At 39.6% G+C, this 17481-nt stretch overlaps 3 protein-coding genes across 9 annotated transcripts in view; all 3 read right to left on the reverse strand.

Annotated features, from left to right (window-relative positions):
* Nucleotides 1–11: 11 nt before the first annotated feature.
* On the reverse strand, nt 12–3544 carry mterf4 (mitochondrial transcription termination factor 4). Of its 3 annotated transcripts, none has more exons than XM_042428925.1 (4): nt 3457–3544; nt 2690–3122; nt 2377–2561; nt 12–887 (listed from the first exon to the last, which is right to left on the reverse strand). In XM_042428925.1, the coding sequence occupies exons 1-4, from the start codon at nt 3472–3474 to the stop codon at nt 492–494; spliced, it is 1032 nt and encodes a 343-aa protein (XP_042284859.1). In that variant the 5' UTR covers nt 3475–3544; the 3' UTR covers nt 12–491. The 3 variants fall into 3 exon arrangements, with proteins under 3 accessions (XP_042284859.1, XP_042284858.1, XP_042284860.1); XM_042428924.1 differs by having other exon boundaries at nt 3448–3544; XM_042428926.1 differs by lacking the exon at nt 3457–3544 and adding an exon at nt 3383–3415.
* A 1083-nt stretch (nt 3545–4627) lies between these two features.
* pask (PAS domain containing serine/threonine kinase) lies at nt 4628–15089 on the reverse strand. 2 transcript variants are annotated; one of them, XM_042428854.1, is made up of 21 exons: nt 14745–15089; nt 14347–14562; nt 13902–14131; nt 13619–13789; nt 13300–13434; nt 12964–13098; nt 12548–12758; nt 11412–11593; nt 11195–11324; nt 10685–10856; nt 9243–9475; nt 8829–8958; nt 7594–8183; nt 7350–7492; nt 6981–7148; nt 6721–6846; nt 6398–6532; nt 6098–6297; nt 5625–5758; nt 5350–5499; nt 4628–5159 (listed from the first exon to the last, which is right to left on the reverse strand). In XM_042428854.1, the coding sequence occupies exons 2-21, from the start codon at nt 14543–14545 to the stop codon at nt 4993–4995; spliced, it is 3741 nt and encodes a 1246-aa protein (XP_042284788.1). In that variant the 5' UTR covers nt 14546–14562; nt 14745–15089; the 3' UTR covers nt 4628–4992. The 2 variants fall into 2 exon arrangements, with proteins under 2 accessions (XP_042284788.1, XP_042284787.1); XM_042428853.1 differs by having other exon boundaries at nt 12515–12758.
* Nucleotides 15090–15505: 416 nt separating this feature from the next.
* The window catches only part of kcnab1b (potassium voltage-gated channel subfamily A regulatory beta subunit 1b), a 36147-nt gene continuing 34171 nt past the window's right edge, over nt 15506–17481 (reverse strand). For all 4 annotated transcript variants that reach the window (XM_042428855.1, XM_042428857.1, XM_042428856.1 and 1 more), the window contains 3 exons: nt 17299–17419; nt 17015–17103; nt 15506–16904 (listed from right to left, as the gene is read on the reverse strand). In XM_042428855.1, the coding sequence (XP_042284789.1) occupies nt 16815–16904; nt 17015–17103; nt 17299–17419 (300 nt within the window). In that variant the 3' untranslated portion in view covers nt 15506–16814. The remainder of the gene's footprint in view (nt 16905–17014; nt 17104–17298; nt 17420–17481) is intronic.

Below are 17481 nucleotides of genomic sequence, written 5' to 3' on the forward strand. Positions count from 1 at the left end.
GACTACATTGATTAGTTTCACATTTCCTTTTAATTTCAGTGCATCAAGCATCAAGACAGTCGAGCTTCTGAAATTACTTATTTATGAGGTCACTTCAAGGAAAAGTATTTTTTGACAGTTAAGCAAATATATGGGATACATTATTCACTATGTTCAAACATGACAGTTGTAACTCATCAGTACGGAGTTGTCATCTATTAGCCTTACCCAACATTGATTGACGTCACTGCATCTCACATCCGCATGAGGCCACTTACACAAACACAGAAATCAACTTCAGGACCAGAAGGTTCACTCAGTCTGTAGCTATCATGGCTACGTTCATGAGGGGACAAACCAGGCAACAATTATGTTTCCATGTGTGTTTTAGATAAAAATCCTCTATGGTTCCTACACACAAAGCTTAGAATAATCGATGCCTTTGTCATTTCTATAATCATGTAATTTCCCCCCTAATTTATTTTCAGTTCTCTCAGTCCTTTCCCTCACTGTCATTTCTTTCTTCTCTTCCTGTAGCCACTCTTGCCTCCAGTCTCCTCTTCCTCTTCGTCATCCTCTTCTTCCTCATCATCACTGTCGACTTCGATGTTGCCATGCTGCTCCTGCTGCTCCTGTTCCCGCCATTCTCTTGCCATCAGTCTCTGAAACACATCATACTCCTCCGCTGACGCCTTGGCAACATCCGTGAGGAAAGTGTCCTGGTCAATGTTAAGGATGCTGTCCAGTTTGGGGTTGATGATGGCCGTCTGTCCTTTCTTGTCTGGGGTTTGGTACAAGCCCCTGCGCTCCAGAAAACTGTGTCGACAGCGCACCTCGTCCAGAGTGAAACGGAATAACCTGGACTTCACCATCTCCGTCTGTTTGATACCCATTCTGAAGTAGACGTACTGTGGAGAGATGGATGAATATATGTTGTTACAAGCGACAAACAAGAAAAACAAGTCAGTTTAGAATGACAAAAACAAAGATATGGACAAATATTTCATTACAATATAAGATGCAAATACAGTATACTTACAAATAGACAATAAAAGATAACTCAGCAGATATGACATAACAGTCTCTGGACACAATATATTTCAGATTATTATCTGAACTAATCAGGTGGCTGCTGGATCAGCTCAATAAAATTATCCCATAACCTGAAATGAATGAATGTCTTTGTTCTATTCTGTGGCCAAGTCATACCACAGATAACACAATGCTGTAGTGTATTCACAGCAACTATTGCCCTAGAGCCGTGGAGTTCAATTATGGCCACCAGAGGGAGTACTACAGCTGTGTCCCTCCTCCATACCACACACAACTTCTAAGCAGGTGTTGACCATGAGATGTTCACACCGGAAAAGTGACTAAATAAAGTCAACACAAAAAAGTCAGCATGCATACTAAACACACTTGATTTTGAGTGTGCTGTTCATGTACACTATTGTCCCGGATTTCAATGAACAAAGGAAATGGGATAGTTGCTCACAGTGGGAAAAAATATAAACACATTGGGGGGGGATCATGCAACAGTTCAGGGGAAAAAACAACTACTGAAACATTGGAAACACATTTTCCTGTCTGTTTTTTGTTTTTTTTAAGTTTAATGGATTGTGACATTCCAAAGTTGCAGTCTGATTAGCATACTTTTGTGCAAGTCTTCTGTCATTTCCTGTACAAAGTGGTTAGGTACATTGATTTCTTGTACGTGAATGGAAGAAAACCCATAACAGTATACTATTAAAATTAGTATAATAACTTCCGTATACAGTTGGTATCTACTTGGAACTGGGACACAGTCAATGTGACCAGAAAGCCTTCTACAAGCTTGTTGACTTTTACAGCTACTGTGGCTGTTTGACTATGATGTGTGGTCAAGTTTTGAGGAAGTCAATAAATCTGCTGTCTACCATTAGAACAGCACTGACCATTGTCACTGTAGCCTGCCTCAAAATGGCAAGTTCAACAGAATTGTGTATTTCAATTAGGCCAGAAACTATTTATTAATTTTCTTGTTAATTCTTAATAAATTGATCCATATTGATTGTATTTTTGAGTCATCATTTGTTTACTCTATAAACATCTAAGGAAATACTAAAAATGCTCATCAGTTTCCCAGAGCCCAAGGTAACATCTTAAAATTGTTTTGTCTGTCAAACAGCCCAAAACACAAAGAAAAGCAGCAAACTCACATCTGAGGAGCTCAAACTAGTAAATATTGTTTTTGATTACCGACTTATGAAATTGTTTGCTAATTTTCTGTTGATCTACAAATGAATGAATCAATGACTCATTTCAATTTCCTTGAGGTCTCATTGAAATATGTCTGTAAAACACTCTTTCCCAATGAAAACATCAGTGCCAACTGTCTCATTCGGTTTAAATGCTGACCTGAAACTTGTACTCCAGCTGAGCCAGGTTCTCTTGCACTATGGCTGGACTATCTCTGAGGATGTCCGTGACCTGCTGAGCTGTAAACAGGCACTTCTCTCTGAGGAACACCACCACACTTTTTATTGTCTTCACAGGCGCAGTCAGGATCTGAGGGTAATGGGCCACCACTCTCTGAAGACTTCCTGTGGGGAGATATAGGGGAAAATAATTCTGTAATATTTATACAGATCATCCAATATGTACTGCTTTAACATCATGCATTCCCTGAATAATATACTGATATACTGCTACACAAACACCATGATCTCACCTTCAACTAAACCTAGTTTCCGCAGGTTGCCTATGCGCTGCTGAAGCTGTGATTCCTTGACAGTGTAAAGTTCAGGACATTTCTCCAGTATCTTCAGCACACTGGAAGGGTTGAGGCCCAAAACAAACAGAGCTGTGAGACTTGACAGAGCATGTTTGGCAGCACTTCCCCCTCTGGCTTTGGACACAGATTCATATATCTGTTCTGCCTGAGTGTCTGTGAATCCCATATCAGCTAAAGAGCGTAGGGACAGCTCTGTGACTGTCTTCCTCCACAGAGGAGCTGCTTCATGGCTGTGTTGTCCTGATGGCAGACTGCTGCTGGAGGAACAGAACAATCTACACCGGATGCACAGTGGCTGCAGGGACCATCTCCCAAACTGAAGTGGACTGCATACAGAGGAGGTGGCATTTCTCACAGTCCACCGAAGAACCTGTGGAACAGACATCATATCTATTAATATAAACAGCAGTTGTGTCCCTAATTCATGTCCCTGTTGTTGCTCAGTGCTGAACAGTAAAAGGTCACTGTAGAGCAATTATAGAAGAGAAGTTATCAGTTAGAGACGCTAATAAACCAACTCTAGTATCATTAGCCTGAGTAAGCAAACATCAAGGTTATAGCGGTAAAACCTCGGCTGTAGTTTCTACGACATTTTTGAAGTAAGAGGTTCATTAAATAAAAAAGTCTTACAACTGCAAACAAATACATTTGAAGAAAATATTAAAACTGTTGTGTTTTGTAGCATTCAGTTTCACCTGACGTACAGCACTAGTGGTGCCCATGCTTGTCCGTCGACGATATATTTCCGTCTATAAACAGGGTTTGAGAACAATAGTTCCGCTACTTGCTTGACGAAAACGGCCCCTGCAGAGCGTGCAGCAAAAGTTCTATCAGACATTTGAATGATTTCTGTTCAGCTGTTTCCAATATATAATGTATGTAATATAAAATACGGTATTTGGCTCATAATAATAGCCACAGTAGTATTTAGAGGATTTTTTCTGATTTTCAGACTACTGTAATCTGTTAAGCTTGGTTCGTGTTTTTTGTGAAATTTCAAGCATTTTAAAGCTGACTGGAATGAGTAGACGGATTCAAGTTTTGAGGATGACTGTATATATAGTGTACTTTATGCCGTATACATACAGTATAACGTGCTCATATATAGAACTTTATATATACAGTATAAAATACTCAAGTCCTCCAAATACCTGGGTTCATCTTCTTGTCTTCAGTTATAATCGGCTGAAAAACGCAAAATTGCTTATTGCCCATCTATAAATCCATCACCTTATTTATATCAGTATACCTGAAATTTGTATGGTGAATTTACCTGGAAATAAGCTTTAGACTTTATTGTCATCTTTAGCATTTTGTAGTCAACTTCTCATGAGATCAAATAAACTATTTGCAACACCAACTTACTCTCAAAATGTCTTGTTTTGGAAATCTGCAGTTAGAATACACTCAGGTCGAGCAGCTGCATGTTTTTTTACTAGATGTCCAAGTTAGTCACTTGTTGTCACCTTGTTCGGAAAAAGCAATGTAATAAAAATTATAGTGCCATCATTTAGTGTTCACTCACTATATAAAAATGATATAATGAAGAAGGCTTTCAGGAGAAGTAAAAACTTCCTCCAGTCCTTGTTAACAATCAATTCCTCAATTATTACACAGAAAAAATAAAGCGTTTGTGGTAAAATATTTATTAATGTATAAAATAAATAGATAAAATATTGTAAATATACTTACAATTTTAATTAAAACATTCAATGTTAAAATCATTTAAAAAAAGCTGGATCAAGAAAACTATTCCTGTCAACTGCAAAGTTCTCTACATGGTTTCTGTGAGGTAAACAACTCAACGTTGTGGTCACTTGGTAGGATTTTGGTGGCAAAGCTGGATCCCTGTGTACTCTTATTATGATTTTAATGTTTCAGATCTCGCAAACTTCAAAGAATAAATACAATAGATTAAATAAAAAAGCAAAAAACTGCTGCTACATTATGAGGTTTTGACTTCCTTTGTTGCAATCACAAATGTGTCAACCAGCACATTTGACCAACCCAACAGCTTGGCAAATATATTCATTATACATTGTAGCAAGGCACCTTACACTTCATAAAAGCAGAAATCTAGTTGTCTCCAGAAGACTTAGACTAGACAAACTAGTGTTTAGTTATTGCCATGGACTAAAACAAGCTTCCCTTTTCTTATTTTGCACTTTGTGTCCTCTTAGAAATGCTGCAGACTAAAAATTGGAAAGACGGTTGGGCTCCTCTTAGTTTCCATTCAGTCTTTAATCATCACGGAGGTACTTCTGGAGCTCTGTTTCCAGGGCCACCATTGACAACCTCTCATCCTCGTCTTCCTCATCATCATCATCAGGAAGAGTCTCATCACCCTGATCTGGGAACAAGCCTTGCCCGACGTACACTTTTGGACTGGACTCTTGCTGTGGAGAGCCTGTTAAAGAAGAGAAGGTCCTGAGCTCATGAATTGGATGTCAACAAATTAATTAACAAATCATTGCAAATTAAACGAATAATGAAACTAATATTTCATTGCAGGGTTCACAGGTGGAACCTCATTACAACTGAAGTGGAAAACATGGCTGGCTATTGTTGGTCTAACCCTTTAGTTAAAGTGAACTCACAATAGCTCTGAGTTGCAGGGACCACCTCTTTCCAAGTGTACTCTGTCAGGGAAATCTGCTGGCTGATCCAGGACTGCAGCAGCAGCTGGTCCAGCGTCATCCTTTGGGTGGGATCAGGGTGCAGCAGCCCACATAGCACACCATTCAGCTCTGAGGGTGTACATAGAGAGAGAAAAAAATGTGTTTGGAAACAGAAATGGTCATTTTCTGTGGTAGCCAATGACAATATGAAATATAAACTATTTTGCAGCCAACAGCAAATAACAGCAGTATACCTGGAGAGAGGGGGAACGGGGGCTTGAGTTTGGCATGCAGGATCTCCTCCACACCACAGAAGGGGTTCTCACTGAATAGCAGAGTGTAGAGCAAAACCCCCAGAGACCACATCTCCAGCTCTGGACCCTCATAGCTACAGAAGAGAAACAAAGACACACATTTATTATACACAATTATCAAAACAAGCTCCTACCTGGCAAAAAGAAAACATGGCAAAATTGTATTCATTGCTTTAGTTATTCTCTGTGAATGGTTTTATGATTGGTGTATCATTGAGGCTACATATAGTTTAACTGTACATTGTAAAGGTTAGTAGGTCATAAAAGTCATACAGGACTGGAAGACAGTGCAGGTTTAATGCTTTGAGTGAGTGAGTAATTTCCTCTTTAACCTACACTGTCAATAAAACGGGGCTGTTGCTAAATATAAAGGAGCAAACATCACTTGTGATTCTCAGGTATTATGTACATACGGATTTCCTTGAAGCACTTCCGGGGAGCAGTACTCAAGAGTGCCACAGAAATTGTAAAAGAGCTTCCCTGGAGCCATCATGGCGGCAGAGCCAAAGTCTATCAGCCGGATGTGGAAACACTTGTCAATGATGATGTTCTCATCTTTTATGTCCCTGTGAAGGATGTTTTTAGTCCTCAGATAGAAGACAGCTGCTACCAGCTGGAAAAGAGAGAGAGCCTCCAGTTTTACAAAGTAACAAATAACCACTCCCCCGTCAGATGATACCATCTTAAAACCCTTTAACTATCCTTTTACATACCTGTCTAAAGATGTAGCTGGCCAGCGGCTCATCCAGCCTTGGCTGCATGTCTATGAATTCAAAAAGGTCCAAACCATCTCCATGTCTCTCCATCACCATCTGGAAGTAATAACCATTCTCAAACACCTCCAGCACCTAGTGACACACACACACACACACACACACACACACACACACACACACACACACACACACACACACACACACACACACACACACACACACACACACACACACACGTATAATTGTAGAGCAAAGACGTTTAACATTGTTGATGACAATTTGTAAAACCTTGTAAATGAAGTGCTCTGATGTGAAGTTACCTTGACAATGTTGTGGTGCTGCACTCGTGTCAGTATGGCAATCTCCTGGCTGACTCTTCCCAACATGGGGTCATCTACCCAGCAGTCACTCACTATCCTGGACTTGCTAATAAACTTCACTACCACCTACAAATTTCAGCAATTTGGTAAAGAGACCATATCATCACAATTTTACAAAATTCATCTCAAATAACTAAAAATTGCTACACACTGTATATATGGGAATGGTATGTTTCTGCACTGATAAAGTGTTTTCTTACTTCTTGTCCATCACAGCGCCTTACTGCCTTCCAGACAAAACCAAAGGCTCCTTTACCAACAGCTTTAAGTGGCTGGTACTCTTCTTCAAACTGCCCATCACAGGCTCGAGAGTGATCCAAGTCCATGGTGGAGCGCAATGCCTCCCCATGGCTGGCCTCTCCAATCCTCTGAGGAAAGGATGAATGAACAGGCAGATGAATATACACTTCATATGTACATACACTGCTACATACTACTAAAGGGAATTAAATTATAAAATAAAACTCTGAAAGCTGGAGATTAGTAGATTAGTAGTAATGTTTATGTTTAGATGAGGAAATATCATGTGCTAAACTAACTTACTACTAAAGAGCTTTACAGCCACTGACCTCTCCTAGACTGGCTCCTGATTCGTTGGGCAGTGATGCATCTGTTTGCAACAGTGTCCCCTGCTGACCAGGCCTGCTTATCCACACACAGAACATAGAGCTTCCATCAGGAAGGCTAGTCCTGCACACATCACACTGCACATCTGAAGAGATAAAAAAATAAAATGAAGTCTTGTTGCTTTATATAACAATTGTTGATTTTTATCAGGGAATTAGAATAACAGTGAACACTTTTAATACCAACCTACTCTCGTGCCATCTCTGTGGTACCCACTTCCTTCGTATTGCCCCTCCAGTATCTGTGTAGAATCTGAGGACAGGTCGTGTCCATTTACCTTCTGTTTCTTCGGAGTAGACGTAGCAGGAATGTCTGTCAGTGACTGAATCGCACCGTTAATTTGCATACAGAATTCCTGGCTCTTTCCTCTATGAATTGAAGAGAGAGCTGTCCACTGATCCGGCTTATCTTGGTCCTTTTCCAGATGCTCTTCAGTTGAGCCGTTTCTGGCCTCTACATCAGCGTCGCCGGTCTCGACAGGCTCTGTTTCCTGGTCAGACCCTACCACGCATGGGGATGGTGTACGCAGGAGCTCGGCTGTATCACAGGATGTCATGGAGTGTTGGTTATCGTCACTGTACCCTCTGCCACTGAGGAGCTCTATACTACCACTCAGATCTAGGTCGGCCAGGGCTCGGGTCACTAGATCACCATTGCTGTTGAGGTCCAGGAAACAGCTGGCTGAGTTGACTACATGTGCTGAATGAGAGTCCTCTGCCTGGCATGGACCAGAACCACCGTGGCCGGCAAACTTTTCACAGAATCCAGAGGAAGACCTGAGAAATTGAGTTTTAATCAACTGATTACAAAGACCAACAACATATGGCACTAGACTGGCAAATCTTTCCAGATTTAACATATCCAGATGAAATTATTTTAACAAAGGGAAATCTGACATCTGATTATTTAACAATAATAATTAAAATGGACTTTTTCACGGTATGCAGGCACCAGGTAATGGGGTGTTGTGTTGCGTTTATAAATTTTATAATTATAATATAATACATAATTATAAATTGATGCAGACTCCTTACTGCTTCTTTATGTTAGGGATACTATAACTAATGTTACTGCCTATCACAAACAAGAAAAATGCTTGACTTTTGTAATGAAATTTAAGACTTTTGAGAAATTAAATAAGACTTTGGAAATGAAAGACTTTTTAATACCTTCTATGATCTTTTTCAAGGACACGGAATTCAACACTAGATCAAAAAATACTTGAAAATTGAAAGTACATGAAACAATTAATATCTCCTTGGCTTTTTGCCTTGGCCACTGACTTACAGTAACAGATGAGTTGTATTAACAATTACATACGAGATAGGATGATGAATAAATCCTAAAAAAGTCAGTAAGATATTTTATTACTGCTAAATCTGGGGTGGAGAAAATGTGACAGTGGCAGCCTCTCCTCTCACCTGCTCTCCATTGAGATGACCTCAAAGCTGGAATCTTGGAGGATAGAGGCACATGAGCGGTGGTCTTTGCCTACATCTGGGGAGGTGCCACCCACCCTGACGACAGCATGTCCGTTCTGAGTGGGAGTGTCTAAAGAGGGGAAAAAAGAACACACTGTGGAAAACGCTCAATACAGACTGCTCAAATTACACAATCACCCTCCGTATACATAAACTCACTACACACAGTATGAAATTTTTACACATAGCGAGTTATTTAGAATGTTCTTTGAATTTTCTTCAGATATTGTAGTAGATTTTTTTCTGTGGAGTATTTACTACAGTTCTGGTCAATTTCTGATTTGTAGAGAAGAACTACAGACAAACTAATGTAAAGAAAAACATATATGTCACAACAATTTATCCTCATCATACCTGAGATAACCTCAATAACCGGATGATTATTTTTCTCAACCTCACTGCCAAGCTGCTGTTCCTGGATATGGTGTGGTAGTTCAGTGGGAGCCAGGCAGCAGGTGTCTTCGCCTGGAGGTTCCACCCAGGCAAATGTCTTAAGGAGAGCCTGGGTGTTATCTGCACTGTCCAAGTGGCTGCTGCAGGGAGCTACCTGGGCTGCTTCCTCCATCAGCTCCGTAGTGTCATCAGCCCTGTGGAAACAATGGTTGGGTTTAATACAATTATTCTCATGCCAAAAAAGTTCAAACAAGAAGATGGCAGTAGAGACTACAACCAGGTAACTTACATAAATAATGTTTTAAACCCTTAACAGATGCTGCTGCACATTATGATTGCCTTGCGGGGGAGTAAAAATATATTCAACAGCCAATAAACTATCTTGAATTTCACATTTAATTATAATTTCTTATGCACAAAGTACTAAAATCATTAAATATAGTACTTGTTAACAAGCCAATATGAAGTTGTATGAGCTTTTTTTTTTTTTTTTTTTTTTTAAAGCAGACAGTGTTTCCCTGAGGCACACAGGTTGATGTGTGTCTGTGCCTCAAGGCTGCTGGGTCTTGATCAGCTTTAATAAAACCTCAAGACTGTTAAAAAACCTTTTTGTGTTGTCAATATGATTAAAGATAACGAGGGTTATTAACCAATAATTTATTACATAACTGTTTGAGGAACTTTGTTATGATTTATGTAACTGCAAGAACTACATTATTAAAACTGTGGAATACTAGGGGAGTATTAGATTCTCTTGGTAGCGCATTAACTGACATAAACAACACTACAGCAATGCCATAGTAATTCCTTTACAAACACTTTATCTTAAGCCATCTGTGTCTCTCATTCATCTCCTTCACCAAACCTGAAAATTGGACGATATACTGTAAATCAGTCTTTTATGACCAAACATGCTTTGACATTATTTGTCCAACAGGTGGCAAAGGAGAGGCCCTTTAATAATATTATATAGTACAGATGTGAAATCTTCACCTTCCTGTAACACAATCAGGATCCTTTGATCTGATTGTGTGATAAAAGACTGAACCAAAATTGCTGAAACCAATTTGATCTTGAATTCCAACATCCAAACAATTCTGATCCAGACTTTTATAAAGAAAGACAAAGATAAACAGATCTTAGTTGATAAGGCAAAGATTTGATTTAAAGATATACTTAGTGTCTCAGTTGGCTTGTTAGAGACACAGAGAGGGTACCAGGTTTGACCATAAAGTTGCTGTATTTCCAGAATTACACATGCAGTCTGCTCTTTTGGTCTACTATTAATTCTACTGTCAGCTGGCATATACCTTTTTGTCCACTTTAAAGACTGTCATATTGAATAAATTCATCATCCTTTTGGTATATGAAGTCATTGAGCTCTTGAGCACACGTGGACTTACACAACCACACGTGTGGAGGTGACAGCGGGAGGAGAAAGAGTAGACAGAGCACTGCCTTGTTTCTCCAGCCTGGTGCTTGTTCCGGTAAAGATCCTGCCTCTCCCTGTTGGGGTTCTTCCCAGGACGGCCTGGTGCACCATGACCATATCTCCAGCTACCAGTGAGGAAGGGTCTTGGACGATGAGATAAAGAAGGAAACGAATAAATCACACATGGGGCAGACAAATAGTACTGCAAGACAAGACAAATTAGGAACACTAACAGTAATAAATTCATAGTAAAAGAACAGAGTAGGAGCATTGGCATAAAACGAAACCATTGTGGCTTGCATATGGGAAAAAACACAAAAAAATGTCTGTTGGACAGATATGATCACATCATATATTTTTATATCATATATATATCCATGTTTTTTTTAACCAAAGACACAACAGATTTGACTTATCATAGCTAGTAGTTTTGTGAAACACAGCTATCTGCAGCACATCACAAATACATTCAAACACTGACCTGATTTCCCTGATATTTTGGATGAAGCTGTGCTTTTACCAGCCTTTACTTGAGAATCAGGGAAGGGTCTGGTCTTTCTGTCTGAGTCAGACATCCATCCATAGAAACCAGGCATCAGGAAAGTGACACTCTGTTGATTGCAAAGCCACAGTGAGAAATGAGGGTTGGCATGGACATGAATTCTAACAGCCTTGTTCAGCTGGTCGTGTTGGCTAACCTTTCCCAGCAGCTCGTCCTTGCAGTAGCCAAACAGCCTGAGAGCCATTTGGTTGTGGATGCTGTAGATTGAACCATCAGGTCGGAGCAGGAGGAGACCACCCAAAGGGGCAAAAACCCAAACTGTTCCAGAGTACTCCAGTGCAGGGCTGGGGGAGAGGACGCTACTGCCCATCTTGATGTCTGTGAGAGTCAAGACACACGTTGATAATAAACAAAACAGTTAATCGGCTCTCTTCTACTCAACAACATGATTGGGAAAACAATGTCTCACTTTTCAAAGCAGTGTTTCCCCCATACTGATTTTTCTGCATATTGGATAGGTTCATCAAGAAAATTTCAAATTAATTTGAGGATACTACTGACAACAAAAGTATAGCCATAAAACACTTAATGGAAAAGGACATTAATAAACATTTGTCAGCTTCTTTTGTGTACAGTCCAGACAGTAAATATTTAGACAGTTACACATTTTTTTGTTCTTCAGGCTCTGTGTCTCAGCACAGGCAATTTGAAATAAAACAATGGATACTACATTAAAGTGCCAAGTCTCAGCTTTAATTTGGGCACTATGTGTTAAAAGGGTTATATCTCCCACACAGTTCTTTCAATATTGATATAAACCTAAACCTAAAGCTGAGACTTGGCACTTTAATGTATTATCCATTATTTTATTTCAAATAGAATGTGCTGAAGCACAGAGCCTAAAGAGCAAAAAATGTGTAACTGTCCAAATACATAATGTCTGGAGTCTTTAGACACAGTTTCTAGGTTTTTAGCATATATTAGCACAATTGGGGACCATTTCTTGTGAAACTAAACTTTAGTAGCTGGCATTCAACTTAAAACAACCAAGCCTTTTAGCAATCCTTGTCAGTTACTTCAATTTTGAGTCATTTTCCATCAGGGTTTTACATTATTTTGCCTACCCTCTGTATATTTTTCATGTTAAAGTGCTTGGGTAGGATAACATAGACAGTTATCCTACCCAAGCATACACCAGTTTCTCCAGAATAATACTGGGTGTCTTTTTAATCCCTTTGTGACCTAGCTTTAGGTGTCAGCCTAGTCTTCAAAAACAAGACATCAAACTAAACACATTACCAGAGGATGCCTCTATTCCAGCAGGTTGCTCACAGTGTGTCTTGCAAACAGGGGAGGTGAGAGGAGAGCATGGCTGCTTGTCCTGTTCATCTGTTCTTTTGAGACTCTCTGTTGAGCAGGTGTGTCCAGACTCATTGTTGTGCTGTTGGGGTCTTCCACACAGTACTGACCCCTGAAGTTTAATACACAGCGGGACTGATGCATCCCCTCTGCTTTTACCGCACACTCTCTGAACCCTCAGCATCTGAGAGAAGAAAAGAAAGCAAAGTCAGATATGACATACTTAAAGAAATAGTTGAGCTTAAAAATGTTGTGGCATATATATTCTTTTCTGTATGCTACATAAGTGTCTAAGAAGCACACTGGTAAACAGAAACATGAAAGCAGAGCTTATGAAAGGAAGCTTTCCTCAGCTGAGTGGGACAGTTTTGGTTGTAAAGTGTGCTTACTTTGGGCAATGCATGACTGTGGAGGGGGATTTGTAAAGAGGGGATTAGCTCCTTAACAGACACCCCTTTTAATTCCTCGGGATGGTGGTATCCATGGAGATGAGCAAATGCCAAGTCACAGGTTAGGATACTGCCCTAGAAATTACATCAGAAAAGTTGCAACAAAAATAGTTTTAATAGGTTAACACTGGTTATATTTTACCCAGTAGTACATAATTGAAGGTGAGATCAGAGTAATGCAAAAACATTGTAGTTATTCTTTTAAAAAAGAGGAAACGAGAAAATACTGTTAAGAAAAATCACACTCTTAATGAGGCTGGTAAATCCCGCACTTACATCTTGTGAGAAGGACACAAAAGCTGAAAGCCTTTCCACATTCTCAATCATGACAAGCCAGTGTTCTCCTTTTTGTGACAGTCTGTGGGTACACACTGACACTGGTGCCTCTCCAGACAATGTCACAACATCCACCTACAGTAAGAGTAGCACATTAAAGACACAAAACTTAAACATATAAAAACACATTCTGGAAACTGGCAGTGTAGGGAATAAACACACTTGATTGAACAGTGGTTCAAGATAATCATATTAAGATTCTTCAATGCAAGCATCTGCATAGCAATTTTAAGTTGTTTTTTTTTTTAAGTTTTCATACCACTTTTCCAGACACAGCTGCAAGAGTTCCATCCACTAATAGAAAGTCTTCATCCAATGCCTCTTCCAAGACCTGAGTGGTTTTCTTCAAGACACATGACAGCTTTTTTCCTCTCAACTCATTAGCGGTGCACTCAAACAGTTTGCAGGCCTGTTCATTGGCTGACAAAATCTGAAGAAAAAAAACAAACATAAAAAGACACTTACAGTGCACTCTAGTTGCAGTACAGTTTGCCTAATGCAGCTCAGCCCACATTGGTCATATCAAGAAACACATACAGTACCTCTCTGCTTTTGTGCTCTACGGTAAGAATGACTTTGTTTGGGTTGAGGACAGATGGAGATACCGACAGCCCAAAATCTCCAGAGACAAGCTGACTGAACAGGCTTTCCTCTGTCTCTGACATTGTGGATGGGTGTGGCAGGGTGTCAACAGAAATGTGAGAGCAAGGATGCAAGCTGGAGATTTGGTGGTTTCTGGTTGCGACAGAATTGCAAACATCCAAATGTTCACCTGTAAAAGAAAATTGGTGATGCATATCTTTAAAATATATATATAAAGTTTTCCACAATTACAATTAAAAATTATTTTCATTATTGATTAAGATAGACAAAGAAAAACTGCAAATCTTCACATTTGAAGAAGTTGGGTCCAGCAGATTTCAGCCATTTCAGCTCTACTTACAACTACAACCTAAAGAGCAGCTTGTCTTGCGTGGTCATACTCACTTGTCAAGGAACCAGGATAATAACGACGTTGCAATGCCAAAAGGCTCTTCTTGTGCAGTGGTCTTTGAGCACTTGGGTAGGACTTATTCAGGTCGAAGTCATCCTCCAGGAGATCAGAGGAGAGATCGGGTACCACACAAATAGTTGCTCCTTTACCTCTGACGCTTGCTCCAAAACGAGCCTCAGTCGACAGCGACATTGCTTTAGGTTATCCAGCTGGGGTTGGCAATAAGTGACCCATGAAGAGAGAATTAATGGATTGCAGCAGTATGATAGTGTATGCTAATCTTCAGCTTACTGGGGCATTTTGAGAATAATGATTTATAGATAAGATTTGATTTGCTGCGTTACAAACGTTTGGATCAAAGGAATGAGAAAAAATAAGAAATGGAACTCACCTCAAGTCGAAACAAAGAAGCTGCTAGGACAGATAATGGCCACAGCGGTTAGTTGACGACAGTTGACAAGGTAACGTTACCTCCCCTGCGTTATCCGGCTAGCTAGCTGGCTAGCTATCTGCTACAAACAACAAACTGCCGTGCTGTTTGGTTCTGAAATAGCAGGCTTGTCGTCGCAATTTTGAACGACTTTATTCCGTTGACGTTAGCACAACCTCGACGCCATAAGCAAGTTTAGTGTTGCTTGAAAGAAGACTTTATTGCTTTTATTTCACTTAATCGTTTAGCAGTTTTTTGTAAACGGCGGGCTTCGAGAGTCAGCCGAGCAGGTGGTTTGAGGAAGTCCCCTGGAGCCAATCAAATATCACGCTTCCAAACAGGAAAAGCTCATTGGATAATCCACCGGAAACACCCGCCTTTGCTTCCATGGAAACAGTGTCACAAAAACAACAAAATACAGCAAAAATAAATGAGGAAAAAATTCTCGAACACGAGTGTACTTTTCACAAATCTAATATATCATTTACGCGTTATTTTTTATTAGAAAACAGGAAAACAGAGGAAACCCAACAATCAGCAAACAAACAGCAGTAACTACTCCAGAGTGTTTCAATCAGGTTTTTACTGGGGTTTACAGTCTGTTCAAAAACAAAAAGTCTACTTCAGCGAGGCTATATTATTTATACTATTGTACTGGGCTACAAAAACATTGGAAGGCTTCCATAAAACTAATAAAAAATACTGTAGATCTTAAAAACATATCACATGAGAATTATAAGCTCTTTATTTGTATGTACAAACCTGATGAACAACACCAAAATATATGTCTGAACAAACAGAACATGACAAAGACAATCCCATTATGTAAAACTGGCATCTGGAAGAATTTGGGTAAATTCTTGGGTAAGAAATTGGGTAACAATTTAGTATGTTCCAGGTGCAGTGACTCCAGGGGTCCATATGGTGTTATTTATTACTGAGTCTCTTCATGAGCTACATGGCTTTGTTTGTTAAATCGACAAACTCCCCTTAGGGAGATCATCTCCCCAACTTTAACTTGACAAATGTTTTAGCCACAACACAGATGCAAATTAAATGAATCAGACATTATCACCACTGACAGGAAGTCTGGCAGAGTTTAAATTATAAGGAGGTTAAGGGGCACAATAGGAAAGTACACCACTGTACTTTTGCATCATAAGTAAAAAGGAAAAAAAGAAACACAAGGAGATGATTTTTTTTTTTTTTTTTTTACATAACTGCTTATTGAGGAACATTTATAACAGTCAGTACAGATGTTTTGAAACATATTTTAGTTGAACTTAGCTCTCTTGGTATTTGCAACAACACAGTGAGCAGAATTTCAATTTTTCCAGTACTAAAACAATTCATCACATTGACAGGTCAGCTCCAGCTGCAATGGGTAGTGTTAGCCTTGCATCCAGTCTGCTGAGACCAGGCCCAATTACACAATGTCATCATTGATTTTTTTTAACACATCACAACCATCTAGTAAATTATATTTCTTGAACATCGGGTACAATTTGATACATCTCATCTTTTTGTTGTGTATTACTGTGATGCCATGAGCTTATATGATGCTTTTGGGACAATAAGTGCCTTTAAACTTAATACACTGACACCCAAATTCACAGAAAATCATTCTTCTTATAATCAGTAGCTGGCTCATGCTTACAGTAAGATTTACTCTTCAACAATCTAATATTTTGCATCTTGAAATATGTGGTTCAGCAGTTTCTGCACAGTTTGTTGGAGCAGAAGATAACTTTACACACTTCTTGTCTGATCTTCTAGCTGTTGTTCAAACTGAGGCCAGTGGCTGGCTGCTATAGTTGTAGCATGCATGCTTTGTCAAGTAGCTCACTTTACGATAATGAGTACTGGTTGATCTTCATACACACGAGGAGCCAAGCAGAACACTTTACACAGTCACACACACAGTCATACGTGCACACATGAGCAAAGTTGGGCACGCACTTATTGTGCCATGGCTGTGAGAGTGAGCTTTGATAAGCTTTTGGAGCATAGTTCGCTAAACGGGGGTCCATCCTAATGATGGTAGTCCTTTCTATTGTGTGGACGATTGCCCAGTATGTGATCCACTTCTGTGGCAACGCCTCCTGTCATCTTTGGAATCACCTGTGGTTCACAAAACATATAAAGAGCACACAATCAAATGCTGGCAAAGCTGTCTTGTAATTGTAAATGTTTATTTAGTATTACTCATTCTTAGGAAATGGTCTTTGCACCTGAATGGCTCCCAGATTCTCTGTTAACTGGCTTGGATTCGAGGATCCCAACAGTACTGAGCTCACTCCCTCGTTCCTCAGGCACCAGGCTATAGATCAGAGACAGGATATAGGTTTTTGACAGTTGGTATTAAGGTATAAAGGTATAAGAAAACACATAGGGAAACGCTACATTAGAAAGTGTTGCTTTGTTGTTTTGTTGCTTGTAAATAGCAATAGTTTCTTTGTTATCTTTAAAAGGAATGGAAAGTTGAGGGTCTTAGGGTGTTCATATTTTCACTTACCTATGGCTAGCTGTGGTAAAGTACATCCCAGCTTCTCTGCAATATGAGCCAGTTCTTTTAGCTTTGCTTGCTGTTTTCTTCCATCTTCACTCATTATTTTCTCCCTCAGCCACTGGTATGGCTGGAAGAGCAGTAAAAGTGGATTGATTAGAATTTCTCCCACCAAAATTAGGCAGAAATAAC

The sequence above is a fragment of the Thunnus maccoyii genome, chromosome 12 (assembly GCF_910596095.1).
Source record: "Thunnus maccoyii chromosome 12, fThuMac1.1, whole genome shotgun sequence".
Lineage (NCBI taxonomy): Eukaryota > Metazoa > Chordata > Actinopteri > Scombriformes > Scombridae > Thunnus > Thunnus maccoyii.

Bases quoted from the DNA above. Each gene is read 5' to 3' on its own strand.
- mterf4 (XM_042428924.1), bottom strand. From the start codon at position 3,474: ATGGGCACCACTAGTGCTGTACGTCAG. The intron at 3,123-3,447 runs GTGAAACTGAAT...TCTGTTCCACAG, and splicing joins CCACTAGTGCTGTACGTCAG to GTTCTTCGGTGGACTGTGAG. The intron at 2,562-2,689 runs GTGAGATCATGG...ATCTCCCCACAG, and splicing joins GAAACTAGGTTTAGTTGAAG to GAAGTCTTCAGAGAGTGGTG.
- pask (XM_042428853.1), bottom strand. From the start codon at position 14,545: ATGTCGCTGTCGACTGAGGCTCGTTTTGGAGCAAGCGTCAGAGGTAAA. The intron at 13,435-13,618 runs GTATGAAAACTT...CTCTTACTGTAG, and splicing joins CAGCTGTGTCTGGAAAAGTG to GTGGATGTTGTGACATTGTC. The intron at 7,149-7,349 runs GTCAGTGGCTGT...TCCTTTCCTCAG, and splicing joins CAGGAGCCAGTCTAGGAGAG to AGGATTGGAGAGGCCAGCCA.